A 23,124-nucleotide genomic window follows, 5' to 3' on the forward strand; every position below is an offset into this window, starting at 1 on the left:
GCAGGTTCTGGTAGACTGAGAGTTGTGGATAGAAGACATGTCCCACAGTCTGTGGCTCTCCATAATTAATTTGCAGCACTTTCAGAGTGCAAGAGCAACATGGATGCTGGCTCAAGCACAGTGGGTGAGAAACAATCATCTCCCATGCCTAAAGTATGCAAGACTGCAGCCAAAGACAAAAAGGAGAAGGTGAGGACTGATAGTAAGCAGCTGTTGGTGGGCGATTCCATCATAAGAGGTGTGAAGTTTGAGGAAAATTGTGTTGTGAGATGTCTCCCTGGTGCTACCGCTAGCAGGGATAGACGACGGATCCTTAATATTGTTAGGCAAGCAAAGCAGGAAAGGGAGGTGGATGTTATTGTCCATCTTGGGACAAATGATCTGGCTTGCAATCAGGTTTCAAAGGTGAAGGAAGCTTTTCACACACTTGTAAATGATATACGGGAGGTTGCATCAACTGTTTCATTCTCTGCAGTTTTGCCTGTGCATAACCTTCAGCATGACAGGAATATGCGCATTAAGGAATTCAATGTATGGCTTGGTGAATGGTATCTGAACCAAGGGTTTGGCTTTGTGTCTCATGTTAGCTTTTGTTGGAATGGAAAAGAACTGTACAAGAAAGATGGTTTGCATCTTTCTCTCAAGGGAACGAATGTCCTCAGTGAACAGTTCCAAGTATTTGCTAAGGAGCATTTATACTAGGAAATGGGGGCAAAAGAGTGATAATCCAGCAGTCCGACTGCCCCCCGGAACAATGCCAGAAGATGCCAGTAGCCCAAAGGTTAAGAAATGACAAGCTCAGATTCTTGTCTACAAATGTTCACAGTTTAGGGAATAAGATCAATGAACTTGAGGCTATAATGGCATCTGAGAATATAGATTTAGTGGCTGTTACTGAGACGTGGTTCAATGGGAGTAATGACTGGGATATAACAATGCCAGGGTTCTCTCTATACAGGAAATACAGAGAAGGCAAGAAGGGGGAGGGGTGGCCCTGTATGTGAAAGATAGCATGAAATCTAATTTGATACAAGTTAGCGAGACCAATTTAGAGTCAGTTTGGGTTACCTTGCAGCTTGATAATCATAAGGTAACTCGTGTAGGTGTGATATATAGACCACCTAGCCAAGTCAAAGAATTAGATGATCTACTAGTTGAGGAAATAGCTAAAATGACATTGAAGGGGGAAGTTATCCTTATGGGAGACTTTAATCTTCCTGATGTAAACTGGAAAACCGAAATAGCTAGTTCTGTCAGGAGTACAGATATTCTAAATTCCCTACTGGGATTATCTCTACAGCAAGTAGTGGAGGAGCCAACCCGGAAGGAGGCCATTTTAGATTTAGTATTCACAAATGGGAATTTGGTATCTGATATTACTGTAGGGGGAAGCTTGGGATCTAGTGATCACCAGTCAGTGTGGTTTACTATAAGTACAGTGACTGAGTCACACCACACAAAAAGAAAAGTTTTAGATTTTAGAAAAACAGACTTTTCTAAAATTAGATTAGTGGTATACGAGTCTTTATCAGATTGGAACAGTTTTAATGGAGTCCAGGAGAAATGGGACTACTTAAAAGTGGCACTATTGAAGGCAACAGAAAATTGCATTAGGCTTGTCAGTAAAAGCAAAAAAAGGAAGGTACTCAGCAGAAGTGGCCAAAATCATTAAAAACAAAAAGATAGCATTTAGTAATTATAAAAAAAAAAAAAAAAAAAACGAGGATGACAGGCAAATTTATAAGATTAGGCAGAGAGAGGCCAAACAAGTTATAAGAGCTTCTAAAGCACAGGCAGAGGAGAAATTAGCTCAGTCAGTGAAAAAAGGCGATAAGACATTATTCAGATACATAAATGAAAAAAGGAAACTAAAACAATGAATTACCAAATTAAAAACAAAAGAAGGAAGGTATATGGAAGAAGATAAAGAACTAGCTGACTGCCTCAATGAATACTTCTGTTCAGTTTTTACAAAGGGAAATGAAGGAAAAGGACCTCAGTTAGGAAAGAAGACTAATGAATCTTTTGATGCATGTGTCTTTACAGAGGAAGAGGTTCTAAGTCAGCTGTCTAAAATTAATACAAATAAATCACAGGGGCCTGATGGGATACACCCAAAGCTATTAAAAGAGCTCAGCGGCGAACTAGCAAAACCATTAACAGATTTATTTAACCAATCACTGGCAACCGGAGTCGTCCCAGAAGATTGGAAATTAGCAAATGTTGTGCCCATTCACAAGAAAGGTAGTAGGGCGGAATCGGGCAACTATAGGCCAGTAAGCCTGACATCAATAGTGGGGAAATTAATGGAAACCATACTTAAGGAGAGGATTGTGGAACATCTAAAATCCCATCGATTGAAAATGAAAAACAGCATGGGTTTACTTCAGGGAGATCATGTCAAACTAATCTTATAGATTTTTTTGATTGGGTGACTAAAATAATAGATGGCGGAGGTGCAGTAGACATCTGGACTTTAGTAAGGCTTTTGATACTGTCCCACATAGAAGGCTTATCAATAAATTGCAGTCTTTGTGCGTGGACTCCCATATTGTTGAATGGATTAGGCAGTGGCTGAGGGACAGACAACGGAGGGTTGTAGTCAATGGAGTATATTCAGACCAAGGTCTTGTTACCAGTAGGGTACCTCAGGGATATGTTCTGGGACCCATATTGTTTAATATCTTTATCAGCGAAATTGCAGAAGGCCTCGATGGTAAGATGTGTCTTTTTGCTGATGACACAAAGATTTGTAACAGGGTTGATGTTCCTGGAGGGATACACCAAATGGAAAAGGATTTAGGAAAACTAGAGGAATGGTCAAATATCTGGCAACTAAAATTTAATGTTGATAAGTGCAAGATAATGCACCTGGGGCGTAAAAACCCACGAGCAGAATATAAAATCAGTGATACAGTCCTAACCTCAGTATCTGAGGAAAGGGATTTAGGGGTCATTATTTCAGAAGACTTGAAGGTAGGCAAACAATGTCAGAGGGAGGTGCTCATGCCGCTCTACAGAGCACTAGTGAGACCTCATTTGGAGTATTGTGCGCAGTACTGGAGACCATATCTCCAGAAGGACATTGATACTTTGGAGAGAGTTCAGAAAAGAGCTACTAAACTGGTACATGGATTGCAGGATAAAACTTAGCAGGAAAGATTAAAGGACCTTAACATGTATAGCTTGGAAGAAAGACGAGACAGAGGGGATATGATAGAAACTTTTAAATACATAAAGGGAATCAACAAGGTAAAAGAGGAGAGAATATTTAAAAGAAGAAAAACTGCTACAAGAGGACATAGTTTTAAATTAGAGGGGCAAAAGTTTAAAAGTAATATCAGGAAGTATTACTTTACTGAGAGAGTAGTAGATGCATGGAATAGCCTTCCTGCAGAAGTGGTAGCTGCAAATACAGTGAAAGAGTTTAAGCATGCATGGGATAGGCATAAGGCCATCCTTCATATAAGATAGGGCCGGGGGATATTCATAGTATTCAGTATATTGGGCAGACTAGATGGGCCAAATGGTTCTTATCTGCCGACACATTCTATGTTTCTGTTCCACTTTTTCAGACGTGGAGGTTGGAGGGCGACTTTCTACTGAACCCCTGTGGTCACTAATACATGTCCAATATTAAATATAATATAAAATAATAATAAATATCCATATTCCAGTTTTTGCGGCTGCAGCTACAAGATTTCTACGTGATTAGAAATGAAGTTGCACGAGGTTTGAAGACAACAAAAGTTTACTTGACAAAAAAATTCTTCAAATGTAATATTGATTTCTTGCCTACGGCGTAACTTGCGTTTCACTCGTTCCTTTTGTCCCATAAGCAGCCTTATTACGAGCGCCGATATTTCATGGCTCGCAGGCATATAGAATTTTCGCGGATTTATATTTTTAATTGATGCAGAAGGTTCCTTTTTGTCACTAACTTGCATTCAGAAATTTGAGATTTATCAGATTTTATTGGGAAAAAAAAAAAAAGATCTATAAGATATATTGTCCGGGGCGTTGATCAAGAGTGTATTCGTGGCGTTGTGTGAGTTCTGCTCCCGGTAAGCAAAGTGCATTGCTCAGCCTTTCAGACACAACTAATTATATTCAGGTCTAGGCGGAACAATTGGGTTTCCATCTATATTACGCTCTGACTGCTTTCTGCCTTGATCTGCCTATTAACAGATTGGTAAACAGTGTCTCCGTGGTGGTCAGGGCAGACCGGTCGGCATGCTAATTAGGTCTTGAATATGTTTAAATGCGAATTCTGTTTACTATGGATTTTCATCCAGGTCACACAGGCACACGGGTTATTGATCCGGGAGACACGGACTGGAATTATATCAGCAGCCTTCATTATTATTCAACTTTTCTATATAAAGCACCAGCGCAATATAAACAATAAAGGAGATCTTGTAAGGCAGGAATTTACCCGGCCGCACACGAGAATATGCCAGCGTTATGCCGGACTGAACCGCCACATGAAGCCTAGAATTTAAAGGTATTTTATAAGGGAGTTAGTTAAATGTTGATGACGAGAGATGAGGGCTCCGCTCAAAATTCAATTTGGGTTCAATTTGGCTGAATCAGTCAACCGACTTGATTTGTGGGTCTCAATCAATTCTACCCGAATCAAGGGGCACATTTATTAAGACCGCCATTTTAGACGCCGGTCTTAATAAAGCCCTAAGCTGGCGGTGGATCCGCCGGAGTTACGAAGAGGCACTGGTCTCTACATAACTTCGGCGCATCCAGTGCCAGTTCTAAGTGTAAGACAGTTTCCTTGCTGTCTTACATCTCTAGACATTAGAAAATGGTAAATGAGACGGTCCCTTCCCTTCCCATGCCATGCCCACTTTTTTTTAGACCTGGCGTGAACGCGGAGAACTGCTGCTTCGCAATCTGTGCCTGAAATACACCTAATTTAGGAGTATTTCCGCTTGATAAATGACCCCCGAAAAGTGTTAAAATTTGCCTAAAGATTCTCCCAGGACTAATTTTTAAGCATTTTTTTACCTGTATTTTTCTTGCTTTCTTTTTTCTCTTTCAGCCCTCCTCCTCATCCACAAAAAAAAAAAAAACAATTCCCAAATTTCACATCCACTACAATAATTTTTTTTTTTTTTTTACTAAAGTTGAGTCAAATATGATTCATTTATAATTGGTTTGCTCATCTCTGTTGATGATCTATTCTCAGTATAGGCCATCAGTATCTGATCTGAGGAGGTCCAAGCCCTGGCATGCCCACCGATCAGTTGTTTGAAGGGGCAGTGAGCGTTTTGGCCTCTTTTAGGGTACTTTCACACTAGCGTTTTTCTTTTCCGGCATAGAGTTCCGTCACAGGGGCTCAATACCGGAAAATAACTGATCAGGCATATCCCCATGCATTCTGAATGGAGAGCAATCCGTTCAGGAGGCATCAGGATGTCTTCAGTTCAGTCGTTTTGACTGATCAGGCAAAAGATAAAACCGTAGCATGCTACGGTTTTATCTCCGGCCAAAAAAACTGAAGACTTGCCTGAATGCCGCATTTTTTCCCCCATAGGAATGTATTAGTGCCGGATTTGGCATTCAAAATACCGGAATGCCGGATCCGGGCAGACCGAAAAAAAAGGTGAAAAAAAGAAATGCCGGATCTGTTTTTTCCCGGATGACACCAGAAAGACGATCCGGTATTGCAATGCATTTTTCTGACTGACCAGGCATTTTTCAGACTGATTAGGATCCTGATCAGTCTTACAAATGCCATTAGTTGGCATACGTTTTGCCGGATCACTCTGCCGCAAGTGTGAAAGTAGCCTTAGGCTAATACAAAAGTTTAGGGGTGAGCAGCACTCCGCTAAGTAGTCTCCTTGAGTAACCTCAGGTTAGATATAGAAAATATGAGTCCTCCTACGGGGAATGGTGGTGAAAGCAGCGCCAGATCCTGGCCCGTGGTCCCAGCTGGTAGATACTCAACAGGATCTTCAGCGCTCTCCGGTTATTGCATAGTGGTATTTATTTACCAACAGGCATCAGTACATGCAACACTTCGACTAAAATGTCAGGATCCCGGAAAGAATTATGGAGGGATCCTCATGGGATTATAATCATTCCAGAGATTTTACATTTAGGGTTTTGGCTGGAATTTTTCCCGCCAAGAAGGTTAGGTATATGGGCTAAAAATAGTAAGGTTACTGGGCAGAGTGGCAGAGGTCATTTATTGGGTCGGGGAGGGACCTATTAAATTCCGTTGTTGGGCAGAATGGAATAGGGATGCCCCTGCAACAGGTATAGGATTGGGTGGGAGTTTTGGGCTGGGACCAGGCTAGGGTTATAAGAAGTGGTGTACCTGTGGAAGGATTGCTGCCCCGCCTGCCCTTCCCCCTTTTATTAGAGCGGACGAGTTGAGTCAGTAGTTTAGGTTGAGCTTATGACTGGTCTAATTATTGGTTTGTTAATAAGATATTGATGATGATTTAATTTTATGATGACTTAGTGTTAAATGACTTTAAGCTAATCTGTAATAAAGATGGCCGTGGCCTTATTTATTCCACCCATTAAGGTGTCCACGTGTATTTTTATTGGGTTGAGCTATTGGTTATTTGGTTATAGGGTTTGGGTATGATTTTTAATCCCATGAGTCTTTTTCATTTGAGTCGAAACGGCCCATGTATTGCTCCCTGTTGGTGAATAAAGACCAGTATGTAATAACTGGAAGAGCGCTGAAGATCCTTTTGAACATCTCTTCCTAGGCTACTGGTAAACTGCTTGACTCCACTACAAGAAAGTGGTCATGCAGTGTGTCAGGTGATCATTCTTGGCCAATCAGTGGGATCGATGCATTGTTTTTCATACAGTGCACACTTATATACAACTTATTAAACCCTTCTATGGATTTTTTTTTTTGGGGGGGGGGGGGGGGGTCTGCCCACAATAACTTGTATTAGGGAGGTTTATGTGTGATTTGTTCCAGACATTATTGAATGTGGTTTGCAGAAATCTATGTATATGGTACAGACATCTGGTGCATGTGAACATAACCTTAGGACCCTGTCTGCCATGACACGTAGATGTCGGACTGTAATGGCTTCAATGGAACATCTACATGAGAAAGGACTGCATTACTACTTAAAGTGACTGTCCAGTTAGGAGCTCAAAATGATATGTAAGTCAGGACCTGCAGAGGATGAACACCTGCTATTTATTTTCCTTAGATCTTGCTCCTTGGCTTCTTCTTAGCTCAGCTCTAATACGGCAGAGCTGTGATCTGTGACTGCAGATTACTGACAGAGCCTACAGAGAGTCTGCGGCAGTCTGAGACACGCCTCCTGTCTTATCATTGGTTCAAGATGCTGCTCTGTCCCTCCTCCTGCGACTCTGCCAACGGCGGACTGGGAACTTAAAGTGGCCCTAGAAAAAGGGTGGTTCTAAAGTGACAGAAGGCGTGAAAACACAAGTAGGCAGGGACAACAGAAGCAGACGGGGCCTGCAATACTGTAGTGCAAAACAAAACACCGCCTCAGCAGATCCAAATACCCCAGTGCAGCACAAAATACTGCCCCAGCAGAACAAATACCACAGTGCAGCACAAAATACTGCCCCAGCAGAACAAATACCACAATGCAGCACAATATACTGCAGTATGAAACTGTGTCATAGCCCTGAGGATGGCAATTCAGTAGAATTAAGGCGGGCACCTGTGGCCATTGGCCAGGTACATAAGTGCCTGATGTTCCTACATATTTAGGTACCTGGCGGCCATGAGGAGGGGATAGACAGCCCTCTGGGCATCAGCCCACCGGGAAATTTCTCTGTAGGGGCTATGGCCAGTGTGCCCAGGGGATCTGTCTCCTGAAATTGGCTGCTGTGTACAAAATAGTCTATCACAGGCAAAGCAGAACGTCAGCGCAGAGGGAGATTATTTTTAGTAGACAGAATGAAGTGCAGATTACTAAACCATCATTAAGATAAATATGGACATCACGTAATATCTTAGAGTACTGGCTGTCTTTAAAGAGACTATCCCTGTATGGAGACTTACTGGAAGTGCTCCATGGTATGAAGATGTGTTGGCAATGTTCCATGGGAAAACAATATGCAAAGAGGTCCCTCCCAAGGAAGAGAACCATCTACTAGCACCAACTTGTAGAAGTGGCTCCCTATAAGGGAAAATAACCAAGCCAAATATGTATCGATAGACAGCTGCTTTGGGGTGTTTGGCCCTCATCAGTATAAAGCAGGATTCTGGTTGGCTGGGTGCAATGCCTTGGATGCAGCTTAGGCAGAGTACTCCGTTCACCCGCTGTGGCCCTGTTACCTTCTCCCGCGCTGTATGGGAGGAGTCTGCCCTGTTTCTCCCTGGGCGTTCCTCCCAGACTGTGAGTTCTGCGCTGCGATTGGACAGCGCTACAGCCTGGGAGAAGGAGACGCCCAGGAGAACAATGGCAGACTCCTCCTACTATAACCAAGTCCCCTAAGTCTCCGCCTACTATAACCAAGTGACCGAAGATACCGGAGGGCATAGCGGGAGAACGGAGCGGCGCCCAGGGATAATAGTAAGTGCAGGGAGATCCCAAGGCGCCGCTGCATATGTCATGATACTTAGTTCACAATTTTTTGCCCGATGAAAGGTCCTCTTTAACCACCTCAGCCCCCAGTGCTTAAACACCCTGAAAGACCAGGCCACTTTTTACACTTCTGACCTACACTACTTTCACCATTTATTGCTCGGTCATGCAACTTACCACCCAAATGAATTTTACCTCCTTTTCTTCTCACTAATAGAGCTTTCATTTGGTGGTATTTCATTGCTGCTGACATTTTTACTTTTTTTGTTATTAATCGAAATTTAACGATTTTTTTGCAAAAAAATGACATTTTTCACTTTCAGTTGTAAAATTTTGCAAAAAAAACGACATCCATATATAAATTTTGCTCTAAATTTATTGTTCTACATGTCTTTGATAAAAAAAAATGTTTGGGTAAAAAAAAAATGGTTTGGGTAAAAGTTATAGCGTTTACAAACTATGGTACAAAAATGTGAATTTCCGCTTTTTGAAGCAGCTCTGACTTTCTGAGCACCTGTCATGTTTCCTGAGGTTCTACAATGCCCAGACAGTACAAACACCCCACAAATGACCCCATTTCTGAAAGTAGACACCCTAAGGTATTCGCTGATGGGCATAGTGAGTTCATAGAACTTTTTATTTTTTGTCACAAGTTAGCGGAAAATGATGATTTTTTTTTTTTTTCTTACAAAGTCTCATATTCCACTAACTTGTGACAAAAAATAAAAACTTCCATGAACTCACTATACCCATCAGCGAATACCTTGGGGTGTCTTCTTTCCAAAATGGGGTCACTTGTGGGGTAGTTATACTGCCCTGGCATTCTAGGGGCCCAAATGTGTGGTAAGGAGTTTGAAATCAAATTCTGTAATAAATGGCCGGTGAAATCCGAAAGGTGCTCTTTGGAATGTGGGCCCCTTTGCCCACCTAGGCTGCAAAAAAGTGTCACACATGTGGTATCTCCGTATTCAGGAGAAGTTGGGGAATGTGTTTTGGGGTGTCATTTTACATATACCCATGCTGGGTGAGATAAATATCTTGGTCAAATGCCAACTTTGTATAAAAAAATGGGAAAAGTTGTCTTTTGCCAAGATATTTCTCTCACCCAGCATGGGTATATGTAAAATGACACCCCAAAACACATTCCCCAACTTCTCCTGAATACGGAGATACCAGATGTGTGACACTTTTTTGCAGCCTAGGTGGGCAAAGGGGCCCATATTCCAAAGAGCACCTTTCGGATTTCACTGGTCATTTTTTACAGAATTTGATTTCAAACTCCTTACCACACATTTGGGCCCCTAGAATGCCAGGGCAGTATAACTACCCCACAAGTGACCCCATTTTGGAAAGAAGACACCCCAAGGTATTCGCTGATGGGCATAGTGAGTTCATGGAAGTTTTTATTTTTTGTCACAAGTTAGTGGAATATGAGACTTTGTAAGAAAAAAAAAAAAAATCATCATTTTCCACTAACTTGTGACAAAAAATAAAAAATTCTAGGAACTCGCCATGCCCCTCATGGAATACCTTGGGGTGTCTTCTTTCCAAAATGGGGTCACTTGTGGGGTAGTTATACTGCCCTGGCATTCTAGGGGCCCAAATGTGTGGTAAGGAGTTTGAAATCAAATTCTGTAAAAAATGACCAGTGAAATCCGAAAGGTGCTCTTTGGAATATGGGCCCCTTTGCCCACCTAGGCTGCAAAAAAGTGTCACACATGTGGTATCTCCGTATTCAGGAGAAGTTGGGGAATGTGTTTTGGGGTGTCATTTTACATATACCCATGCTGGGTGAGATAAATATCTTGGTCAAATGCCAACTTTGTATAAAAAAATGGGAAAAGTTGTCTTTTGCCAAGATATTTCTCTCACCCAGCATGGGTATATGTAAAATGACACCCCAAAACACATTCCCCAACTTCTCCTGAATACGGAGATACCACATGTGTGGCACTTTTTTGCAGCCTAGGTGGGCAAAGGGGCCCACATTCCAAAGAGCACCTTTCGGATTTCACTGCTCATTTTTTACAGAATTTGATTTCAAACTCCTTACCACACATTTGGGCCCCTAGAATGCCAGGGCAGTATAACTACCCCACAAGTGACCCCATTTTGGAAAGAAGACCCCCCAAGGTATTCGCTGATGGGCATAGTGAGTTCATGGAAGTTTTTATTTTTTGTCACAAGTTAGTGGAATATGAGACTTTGTAAGAAAAAAAAAAATCAAAAAAAAAAAATCATCATATTCCACTAACTTGTGACAAAAAATAAAAAATTCTATGAACTCGCTATGCCCAACAGCGAATACCTTGGGGGGTCTTCTTTCCAAAATGGGGTCACTTGTCGGGTAGTTATACTGCCCTGGCATTCTAGGGGCCCAAATGTGTGGTAAGTAGGTAAATGACCTGTGAAATCCGAAAGGTGCTCTTTGGAATGTGGGCCCCTTTGCCCACCTAGGCTGCAAAAAAGTGTCACACATGTGGTATCTCCGTATTCAGGAGAAGTTGGGGAATGTGTTTTGTGGTGTCATTTTACATATACCCATGCTGGGTGAGAGAAATATCTTGGCAAAAGACAACTTTTCCCATTTTTTTATACAAAGTTGGCATTTGACCAAGATATTTATCTCACTCAGCATGGGTATATGTAAAATGACACCCCAAAACACATTCCCCAACTTCTCCTGAATACGGAGATACCACATGTGTGACACTTTTTTGCAGCCTAGGTGGGCAAAGGTGCCCAAATTCCTTTTAGGAGGGCATTTTTAGACATTTGGATACCAGACTTCTTCTCACGCTTTGGGGCCCCTAAAATGCCAGCTCAGTATAAATACCCCACATGTGACCCCATTTTGGAAAGAAGACACCCCAAGGTATTCAATGAGGGGCATGGCGAGTTCATAGAAAAAAATAAATTTTGGCACAAGTTATCGGAAATTGATTTTTTTGATTTTTTTCTCACAAAGTCTCCCTTTCCGCTAACCTGGGACAAAAATTTCAATCTTTCATGGACTCAATATGCCCCTCAGCGAATACCTTGGGGTGTCTTCTTTCCAAAATGGTGTTATTTGTGGGGTGTTTGTACTGCCCTGGCATTTGAGGGTCTCCGCAATCATTACATGTATGCCCAGCATTAGGAGTTTCTGCTATTCTCCTTATATTGAGCATACGGGTAATGAGATTTTTTTTTTCCGTTCAGCCTCTGGGCTGAAAGAAAAAAATGAACGGCACAGATTTCTTCATTCGCATCGATCAATGTGGATGAAAAAATCTCTGCCAAAAAAAGAAAAAGGAGGGGAAAGGCATCTGCCAGGACATAGGAGCTCCGCCCAACATCCATACCCACTTAGCTCGTATGCCCTGGCAAACCAGATTTCTCCATTCACATCAATCGATGTGGATGAATAAATCATTGCCGGGATTTTTTTTTTTATATATACAAAGTGTTTGCCAAAGTATATGAACACCGCCACCTCCTCAGCTCATATGCCTCGGCAAACGTATCTTTTACTGCAGAGGAGAAATCTTGTCTTGCAGCGCCGCATACACCGACTTGTGTGTAATCTGACAGCAGCGCAATGCTTCTGTCCGAATGCACATCAGTGCTGCAGCTAGTCGATCGGTTGGTCCACCTGGAAGGTAAAAAAAACAAAACAAAAAAGAAAAAACCAGGCCGCAACGCAATAAATTTATTAACTTTTGAACAGAACATATAAACTTTTTTTAACTTTTTTAACTGAACGTTAACTTTTTTACTTACCGGTATTTTTTTTTTTGTTTAGTTTTTTTTACCTTTATAGAACAAACCTCTCCTTCCCCATGGGACAATGTGCAAAGTGCAAATTGCCCAAAGATGTGGCGAAGTACGTTATGCACTTTATCCCAGGTGAAAGGAGAGGTTTGCAGCAGCTGTGAGTAAAAGGGCCCTAATAGCCCTGTGTGCCTGTTCTGTGAGATGCAATCCCTATGCTAAGTGTACCTGTGTGTGGTACTTCCGGAAACACTCTCCATAGCATAGGGCAGGGTGGTCAGGACAGTCAGGACAGAAATAGCGGGTGTCACGCCTTATTCCACTCCTGCTACAGACACGACATCTTTTTCGGGGTGACGGTTGGGTTGAGGTACCAGGAACGACACTGGGGAAATGTCGCTCGTGTAGACGGCTAACTACACTGGTGGATGGGGCCACGGAACCTCCTGGATAAAGGAGGTTCTCGATGATCTCTTCCTGGAATTTGAGGAAGGATCGTGTTCTCCCAGCCTTACTGTAGAGAACAAAACTATTATACAGCGCCAATTGAATTAAATATACAGACACCTTCTTATACCAGCGTCTGGTTCTGCGGGAAACTAAATACGGAGACAACATCTGGTCATTGAAGTCCACCCCTCCCATGAGCGCATTATAGTCGTGGACACAGAGGGGCTTTTCAATGACACGGGTTGCTCGCTCAATTTGTATTGTCGTGTCTGCGTGAATGGAGGAGAGCATGTAAACGTCACGCTTGTCTCTCCATTTCACCGCGAGCAGTTCTTCGTTACACAAGGCAGCCCTCTCCCCCCTTGCAAGACGGGTGGTTACAAGTCGTTGGGGGAAGCCCACGCGACTAGTTCGCGCGGTGCCACAGGCGCAAATCCGTTCTAGAAACAAATGCCTAAAGAGGGCCACACTTGTGTAGAAATTGTCCACATAAAGATGGTACCCCTTGCCGAATAAGGGTGACACCAAGTCCCAGACTGTCTTCCCACTGCTCCCCAGATAGTCAGGGCAACCGACCGGCTCCAGGGTCTGATCTTTTCCCTCATAGATCCGAAATTTGTGGGTATAGCCTGTGGCCCTTTCACAGAGCTTATACAATTTGACCCCATACCGGGCACGCTTGCTTGGGATGTATTGTTTGAAGCCAAGGCGCCCGGTAAAATGTATTAGGGACTCGTCTACGCAGATCTTTTGCTCAGGGGTATACAAATCTGCAAATTTCTGGTTGAAGTGGTCTATGAGGGGCCGAATTTTGTGGAGCCGGTCAAAAGCTGGGTGGCCTCTGGGACAGGAGGTGGTGTTGTCGCTAAAATGCAGGAAACGGAGGATGGTCTCAAATCGTGTCCTGGACATAGCAGCAGAGAACATGGGCATGTGATGAATCGGGTGCATGGACCAATATGACCGCAATTAATGCTTTTTAGTTAGACCCATGTTGAGGAGAAGGCCCAAAAAATTTTTAATTTCGGAAACTTGGACTGGTTTCCACCGGAAAGGCTGGGCATAAAAGCTTCCCGGGTTGGCGGATATAAATTGTGTGGCATACCGGTTTGTCTCTGCCATGACTAAGTCCAAGAGCTCCGCAGTCAAGAACAGCTCAAAAAATCCCAGGGCCGAACCGATCTGAGCCGTCTCAACCCGAACTCCAGACTGGGCGGTGAAAGGGGGAACTACAGGTGCGGCTGAAGTTGGTGACTGCCAATCAGGGTTTGCCAGCACCTCAGGGATTCTAGGGGCTCTACGGGCCTGTCTGTGCGGTGGCTGCGACGAGGTAACTAGTGCACGTGCCACCGTACCAGCTTCAACTGCCCTTCTGGTGCTCGCCACGTCACCATGTTGTACGGCCAGGGCCGCTGATAGGCCAGTACAGCTGGCCCAGTTGTACCGGGCCCGGCTGGCAGGGGGGCCCGGGCTGCCGACTCTAAAGGTTAAAGGGGCGGGGACTGAGTCAGTGACGTCACGGGGAAGCCTCTCTGGGCGGCGCTGTTCGGCTGGTGCGCTGGAGGCCTCCTGCTGCAGTGTTGTTGTGCCCAGTGGCGTACCTACAATAGAGGCAGACCACGCGGCTGCTATGGGGCCCGTGAAGGGGGGGGGCCTGGAGTGGATGGAAGGCCCCGCCCCTAATTACACTGACATAGCTGCTGTGGCTCCACTCTCACTTCTCCCTATCTGGGGCTCAGACGGGCGCTGCTTCCCCTGTGCTCAGGGCCCCCCCCCCCCCCTTACATATTTTATCAATCTTCCTGCCGGCTCCTGCAGTGACAGACAGTGCCCAGCCAGCCTATGCCAGTGCGCTTTCCTCTGTCTGTCTGCTGGGTGTTGAACCGGCCAATCAGCATTTAGCAGCGTTAATAGCCTGCTGCTGATTGGCTAGCCTAGCTCAGTAGACAGAGACAGGACTGAGCGGGCGGGATGCTAGACTTGTCTTCCACTGCGCTGCCTGCCCGGCTCAGTTAACTCCAATCCCCAGAGACTAGTAATGTCTCCAGAGAGCGTGCCCTGCAGGCTGCACAGCTACGGACAATGTAAGTAGTGTGCACTGCATCTGTGCACCGTCAACAGTTAAAAAAAAGTTAATGGGGAAGTGTGGGGGAGGGGCGAATGGTTAGTGTGAGGGGGCAGCAGCAAGCAGAGTTCGAGGGGAGGGGGGGCACACTGCCCTCTACATAATCTTATCATATACAGAACAATGTGCCTCAAGCAGCCCCCCCCCCCCCCCCCATTAACACTGCTTGCTGTTGATGCTTATATAGACAACGATGCCCTAGCAGCTCCCCCCCCCCCCCCCCCCATTACAGTGAACTCTGTCACATTAGCATTAAGAAGAGTTCATGGAGGGGGGGTGTTGTGCAGAGTGGGCACAAGCAGGAGGAACGATGCTATGCAAGCTCCTGCCTTGCCCTCCTTCAGCTCTACTGGCATATAAATCGCTCTTCCTGCCTGTGCCCACTGTGCCAGGCTTTAGCAGACAGGCAGGGAGAGTGATGTGTGCTGTACATCGCTCGCTGCAGCCCTAGTGAAATCTGTACTTCTGTACACCACTGTCATATCAGCGGTGTACGAAAGTATGGATTATTAAGCACTATAGGCACTTGAATTTCAGGTGCCTGTTTCTCATACAAAAAAAATAAAAAATCTTAGAAAAAGTCATTTAGGGTACTTTCACACTTGCGGCAGGACGGATCAGACAGGCTGTTCACCATGTCGGATCCGTCCTGCGGCTATTTCGCCTGACCGCCGCTCCGTCCCCATTGACTATAATAGGGACGTGGGCGGTATGTGTCATCCACAGATCCCCCTCTATAACAGTGCCATCCACAGATCCCCCCATAACAGTGCCATCCACAGATCCCCTCCATAACAGTGCCATCCACAGATCCTCTCCATAACAGTGCCATCCACAGATCCCCTCCATAACAGTGCCCAGTGCCATCCACAGATCCCCTCCATAACAGTGCCATCCACAGATCCCCTCCATAACAGTTCCATCCACAGATCCCCTCCATAACAGTGCCATTCACAGATCCCCTCCATAACAGCGCCATTCACAGACGACCCCCCAGCGCCATAAATATCACTTGTAGACAAATCTGCATGTTGTTTCAAGGCGGCGTCTGGGGAGGGGCCAAGGGCGGGGCCAGGGGTGTGGCTGAAGGAGGGATCAGGGGGTGGAGCTGAAGGGGGCCCCGTCATGTATGCTGTACGGGGCCCCATGATTTCTATCAGCGGCCCTGTGTACGGCAGTGCTGGTACTAGGTCCAGGGAGGGCTGCGCTGCTGGTGTATGCCTCACCACGTGATCCGGCAGCGACAGCCCCACTCTGCTGCTCTTGAAGCGGATCCTGCATAACCTGTGGTCTAGCGACACGGGGCCGGGTACGCCTGGTGCTGCCAGGGACCTCAACCTCATCGTCCGAACTTTGGGTCAGAGAGCCACTGCTTTCCACAGGTTCATATTCTGACCCGCTAGATTCGTCAGATGAGGGTTCCCACTCCTCATCCGACTGGGTCAGAATCCTGTAGGCCTCTTCAGAAGAATACCCCCTGTTTGACATTTTAGACTACTAAATTTAGGGGTATTCCCTGAGACTACCCAAGAAAAAAAGCAAGCCTGTCTTACAAAGGGGAGGCTAGCGAAGTACCGGAGGCTGCTGCGGTTGATAAAAAATATCAAAACTGATTTTTTTATCGCCGCAGTGCGTGTAAAATGAATGTGCAGTGATCAAAAAATATATATTTTTTGTCACTGCGGTGGGGCGGGCATGGGTGAACGCACGTGTGGGCGACCGATCAGGCCTGATCGGGCAAACACTGCGTTTTGGGTGGAGGGCGAGCTAAGGTGACACTAATACTATTATAGATCTGACCGTGATCAGTTTTGATCACTTACAGATACTATAAAAGTACAAATGCTGATTAGCGATACGCTATTCAGCGAATAAAAGTGACTGCGGTGCGGTGGGCTGGGCGCTAACTGACGCTAACTACCTAACCAAGGGGCCTAAACTATCCCTAAAACCTAACAGTCAATACAAGTGGAAAAAAAAAAGTGACAGTTTACACTGATCACTTTTTTTCCTTTCAATAGTGATTGACAGGGGCGATCAAAGGGGTGATCAAAGGGTTAATTGGGGTGCAGGGGGGTGATCTGGGGCTAAGGTGTAGTGTTTGGTGTACTCACAGTTCAGTCTGCTCCTGTGCTGGATCCAACCGACGAAAAGGACCAGCACAGGAGCAGACAAGCCATATAACAGATCATATTTACTAATATGATCTGTTATATGGCTTGTGATTGGATTTTTTGAAAATCGCCAGCCTGCCAGCCAATGATCGTTGCTGGCAGGCTGGTGACGAACTTGTTCTTTAACTTTTGCCGGCCCGCGATGGGCATGCGCGGGCCGGCTTTGAGCGAAATCTCGCGTCTCGCAAGATGACGCGTATATGCGTGACTGTGCGCAGTGCTGCCACCTCCGGAACGCGAATCTGCGTTAGGCGGTCCGGAGGTGGTTAAAGGGCTTCGGTCACTCCACTAAACTCTTTTTTTTTTTTTGGGCTACTTATAATCCCTATACTGCGATATATCAATATATAATGCTCTTTCTAATTTTCGTTCAGTAGTTATATAAAAAAACAGACTTTTATAATATGAAAATTACCTCTCTACCAGCAAGTAGGGCGGTTACTTGCTGGTAGCAGCCACATCCTCCTTTCATAATGACGCCCCCTCATCATGTTGATTGACAGGGCCAGCGAACGCACTCCTCCTCTGACTGGCCCTGTCTGTGTTTTAAATTTCGCGCCTTCGCCTTACCGGTCTTCAGTCGGTGCAGGCGCACTGAGAGGAGGACGCTCGCTCGGCCGCTCCATCCTCAATGCGCCTGCGCCGATGACGTCACATCTACACCCGACGCAGGCGCACTGAGGAAGGAGCGGCCAAGCGAGTGTCCTCCTCTCAGTGCGCCTGCGCCGACTGAAGACCGGTACGGTGAAGGCGCGACATTTAAAACACAGACAGGGCCAGTCAGAGGAGGAGCGCGTTCGCTGGCCCTGTCAATCAACATGAGGAGGGGGCGTCATTATGAAAGGAGGATGCGGCTGTTACCAGCAAGTAACCGCCCTACTTGCTGGTAGAGAGGTAATTTACATATTATAAAAGTCCGTTTTTTGATATAACTACTGAACGAAAATTAGAAAGAGCATTATATTTTGATATATCGCAGCATAAGGAATTTAAGTAGCCCCCCCAAAAAATAAGAGTTTAGTGGAGTGACAGAAGCCCATTCAGTAAATGGGGATAAGCTGCAATACCAAGCACGGCCACTGTACAATGTATGGTGCTGTACTTGGTAAACTGTAAGTAGGCTGCAGCGCTCATTGGAGCGGTGCGGCCTCTTCAAACAGCTGGTGTCTCAGGTGTCAGACCCTTACCGATCAGATACTGATGACCTATCCAGAGGTTATCATTATAAAACACTAGGAAAACCGCTATAAGGGCTCACGCACATGGCCATGTTTTGCAGTCCGCAAATAGAATATCCGCAAGACACCGGTGCCGGCCGAGTGCATGCCACTATTCCTTTTTAACTTCTGTAAAAATTCCCTATCTTTGTCCGCAAAATGGACAAGAATAGGACATGTTCTATATTTTTGCGGAGCCACGGAATGGATGCGTGGGTGCTTTTGCGGCCCCACTGAGATGAATGGATCCGCATCCGATCAGCAAAAAGCGTAGAAACTGCAGCTGTGTGCATGAGCCCTAACTCTGCCATGGAAATCAGGACCATATCGGTTGACACCCGGTTTTCCGATCAGTAGCCATAACGGCAAAACAACAGAATAAAATTCACTTTAGCGGTCTTTTTTATTTTCGCATTGGAAAATGTCTTTGAATACATAAAAGCTACGAATGTTCTGCAGGCGCGATCTGCTTATTTATTTATTTTTTAACCCAAAAAGAAGAAAAATGTAACGCCTTATAACGTTAATAGGGAGAGGCAGATTATTATGAGTTGTAAATAGCTGCTGCAAATCAATTTCCTGTTGTGTCTTCGGATTTGCGCGCTTGGCAGTGAATTGTATTGATCGCAGGACGGTGAAGTTAGCGAGCGAAAGAGAATTAGGTACAGAAAACATGGAGAATGGATGAGGGATGTGCAGCCAAATATAGACAGCGCAATCACAGAGGATTTCACAGGTTGCTTAATGTTCACCTCACTGAGCTACCTGGAGCTTTTCCATCATCACCGAGGTTGGGAGCTGCCGCGGGGAAGGACACAGCTTAACACCTTCACTCGCCTTCGCTTTTATAGATATTGATTATTTTAGTATACGGCTCCAGGCTTATATGGCATCAAGACCTGCTATACTTCAGAGTAGGATCTTTAAAGGGCATCTGTCAGCAGTTTTGTACCTGTTACATGTGCGCTTGGCGGCTGAAGGCATCTGTGTCGGTCCCATGTTCCTATGTGACCGCATTGCTGAAAAAAATGATGTTTTAATATATGCAAGTGAGACTCCGGGAGCAACGGGGGCGTTGCCGTTACACCTAGAGGCTCCGCTCTCTCTGCCACTGCTGCGCCCCCTGCACTTTGATTGACAGTGTGCAAGCACGACCACCAATGATGGATTGCAGGGTGGTGGTCGTAACCATGGAAACGAGCAGTGTATGATGTGATGGAAAAATGAATCCAGCCAGCAAAGGAAGCAATATGGGCAATCACAATACATTAGTAAGTGCCTTGCATTAACTTCCTCTACATAATAAATGCTATTTGCTGAAGTGACACAACCTGTGGCCGCGCAGTAACCAACCGCATTGCAGCTGTGACATGACCTCAAAGTGTACCCATACCCCTAACTGTTCCTGTTAGAATGGTATAATATGGGTTCTTGTGTCATAAAAAAAAAACTAGTCTTGTACCCATTTTTGGGTAATTTAACCAGATTTGGGAAGCTGTGGGCTACTAATATACAAAAAAAGAAAAGATACCTATGTTTTTTTTTGCTCTAGAGCTATCTACAGAAGGCCACCCTGTGAAACTCAGACAGGCCAATGGTCTATGTCCACCTGCACCCTCCGTCAGCTCTTTCTATGGAAACGTAGAGCCAAAAGCAGGCCGCGACGGGAACAAGCCTCCCTAGCATCGCGGGTGCCACTAGGGAGGCTCATCCCCCATTGCTGCCTGTTATTGGATGTCCCCCTGACGCCGGGTGTTTTAATCCGGTGGAGCTAGGTAAGTACAATCTGTGTGAGGGGCCTGGGCATTATAGGGCTTGGAGAATCCCTTTAAGGCCCCTTTCACACGAGCGAGTTCCACATATTGGTTGGGTAGCATTATATTGATTTATGATGCTATGTAACCCTTAGGCCTCTTTCACACGAGCGTGTCCGTATAAGGTCCGGATTAGGTCCGTATAAGGTCCGGATGCATTGCGACAAACCCGCGAGAGTAGCTACGCAATTGCAGTCAGTTTTGACTGCGATTGCGTTCTGTTGTTCAGTTTTTATCGCGCGGGTGCAATGCGTTCTGCACGCACGTGATAAAAAAACTGAATGTGGTACCCAGACCCGAACTTCTTCACAGAAGTTCAGGTTTGGGTTCAAGGTTGTGTAGATTGTATTATTTCCCCTTATAACATGGTTATAAGGGGAAATAATAGCATTCTGAATACAGAATGCATAGTACAATAGCGCTGGAGGGGTTAAAAAAATTATAATAATATTTTAACTCACCTTAATCCACTTGTTCGCGCAGCCGGCATCTCTTCTGTCTTGTTCTGTGAGAAATAGGACCTTTGATGACATCACTACGCTCATCACATGGTCCGTCACAGGATCCATCACCATGGTGAAAAACGCACAAAATAGAACATGCTGCGATTTTCACGCAACGCACAAGTGATGCATGAAAATCACCGCTCGTGTGCACAGCCCCATAGAAATGAATGGGTCCGGATTCAGTGCGGGGGCGCAATGCGTTCAACTCACGCAATGCACCCGCGCGGAAAACTCGCCCGTGTGAAAGGGGCCTTAGAGGTCTGGAATATATTGTACAACACTGACATAATGCTGGTGCGGAGGCACGGACAGAAAACCACGGAAGTACTCCATAGTGTTTCGGTGCCTTCTGCTGTTTGCGGGCCGCAATATGGGCACCGGCCCAACTACGGTCGTGTGCATGGTCCAGCAGAATGAAGGGGAGAGTGGGGTCGCCATTCATGCACAACCCCTTTAAGCAATACAGTTCTGATTACACAATGTTACATTACTGATGCAACAGTTTTTTTTTTCAGTTTTTATATTGAGTACCTACCCTCCGGCTCCCGGCGCGCCGCCAATCAGCTGTTTGAAGAGGCCATGTGACTTTCAGGCTCTTCCCATGTCCTAGGGCAGTGATGGCTAACCTCTGGCACTCCAGCTGTGGTGAAACTACAACTCCCAGCATGCTCCATTCCTTTTTATGGAGTTCTGAGAACAGCCAAGCAAGTGTGTATTTTGGGAGTTGTAGTTTTACCACAGCTGGAGTGCCGGAGGTCAGCCATCACAGTCCTAGCGGCGGCTCAGTCCTAGTCAAGTGAATGCAATACCAAATACAACCACTATACAATGTACGGCGCTGTACTTGGCAAGCTGTTAGGCAGGGGTGCCGTGAGTGGGACGGCCACTGATCAGATATCCTGAGGATAGGCCAACAATACATTTGTCCCGAAAAGCCTCCTTAATGGAACTGCTGTACCTCCAGGTTATCTCATAACTTATATAAAAAAGAAAGAAATATTTTACGTTGCTCCGTCTCTAGTCGCGAGCTGTCAAGTGTATATTATTTGTATGTCTTCATGTCATCTCTACAGAACTGTGAATATTCAATAGAAACCGGAGTAAAAAAAAAAAAAGTTCAAAATTTTATAAAAAATTAAATTTGAATAAAGCATGGAAATAACTAAATGAGCAAAAATATAATACACTAAAATATGTATTAATAATATTTAAAAATATATTTGAATTACAAAAATAATAAACATAAAATTTTTCTAAAACAAATTAATAAAAACACAATGAAATAGCATGCATTCAATAAACCTGCATTAATAAAGCAACAACAAGAAAATTTGAATAAAACATAAATAAATGTGCAAAGTGAAATAGAGCATATTAATTAAAATATTATATTGGGGGAAAAAATGAAATTGAATAAAATAAATAAATTAATAAATAAATAAAAACAAATTGAAATGGAATTTATTAATTCGAAATGAATTTTAAAAAAATTGGAGTAAAACACAGGTAAATAAATACAACAAAAATAATAAAACGAAATAAGGCTCATTTTATTTTTGCATCGTTTAATGCAGCGCCCTGTGTGACGACAGCCAGTGTCCAGCATGCTGGGACCTGTAGTCCTACTACAGTGTGGTCCTCCCGTGCAGCCCATGCCAGGTTCGGCACTCCATTACTCTCGCCTTCGCCGCATCCTTCGTTGCCACGGCAGCCGCGCCGTGGCTGATCGCCGAGTGAAGGACCCCGGGCCCGTCAGCGGGCGGAACATGTTCGCTTTGGTCCGCTTCTTAGATGATAACGTGTGTCGCACGTTACCCGCGGCCCGGATGCCCGGCTTCCTGCCCAGCTCGACGGAAGATTTTGATAAGCGGAAGGTTTACACCGTGTACCGGAGCCCGGAGGAGGCGGAGGCCGAGGGGAAGGCTACGCTGCAGAGGGCGCAGATCCTGGCACTGGCAGGTAAGACTGGGGGGTGACAGGTCATATGATATCAGGGGGGAGTGGGGGTCACTATCTACTCCCCTCCCCCAGGGCTGCCAGGCTGCTTGTGCCATACAATGCCTAGCGCATGCGACTTCCTGCGACTTTGCCTTCCACCATGTATAGGTGAGAGGATGGCGCTGTCCGACCTAAAATAAATGACATGAGGGGGGACAAAACCATCACTCGCCTTTTCCAGTCCCCACTAGACTTGAAGACGTTCACCTCCCCTGACATTTCTAATTGTATTCCCGTAATAGGACAAATCTGGAGCGTCTCGTCCTCTGTTATTCCTCTTGGAAGTGTAGAAATCAAATCAATAACTGGGTGCTACCATAAGGGTACGGTCCGGCATTGCGGCTGGCTGCATGCGCCCAGACCCCCATCCCCATCCCATCATCCTATCCCCATCATCCCATCCCCATCATCCTATCCCCATCATCCCATCCCATTCCCATCCCCCCATCCCATTTCCATCCCATCCCCATCCCATCCCCCCCATCGTGGACGTGGCTTGGCCGCACGCAGCTAGCTGCACCTTCAGGCCGTAGCC

At 45.3% G+C, this 23,124-nt stretch overlaps 2 protein-coding genes across 2 annotated transcripts in view; both read left to right on the forward strand.

Annotated features, from left to right (window-relative positions):
- AGBL4 (AGBL carboxypeptidase 4) overlaps window positions 1-23,124 on the forward strand; it is a 1,824,141-nt gene that overhangs the window by 1,112,655 nt on the left and 688,362 nt on the right. The window lies entirely within an intron of this gene.
- The window catches only part of BEND5 (BEN domain containing 5), a 57,458-nt gene continuing 56,659 nt past the window's right edge, over window positions 22,326-23,124 (forward strand). The window contains exon 1 of the mRNA XM_040407235.1: window positions 22,326-22,550. Coding sequence (XP_040263169.1) covers window positions 22,358-22,550 — 193 coding nt within the window. The 5' untranslated portion in view covers window positions 22,326-22,357. The remainder of the gene's footprint in view (window positions 22,551-23,124) is intronic.

The sequence above is a fragment of the Bufo bufo genome, chromosome 9, assembly GCF_905171765.1.
Source record: "Bufo bufo chromosome 9, aBufBuf1.1, whole genome shotgun sequence".
In the NCBI taxonomy this organism is placed as follows: domain Eukaryota; kingdom Metazoa; phylum Chordata; class Amphibia; order Anura; family Bufonidae; genus Bufo; species Bufo bufo.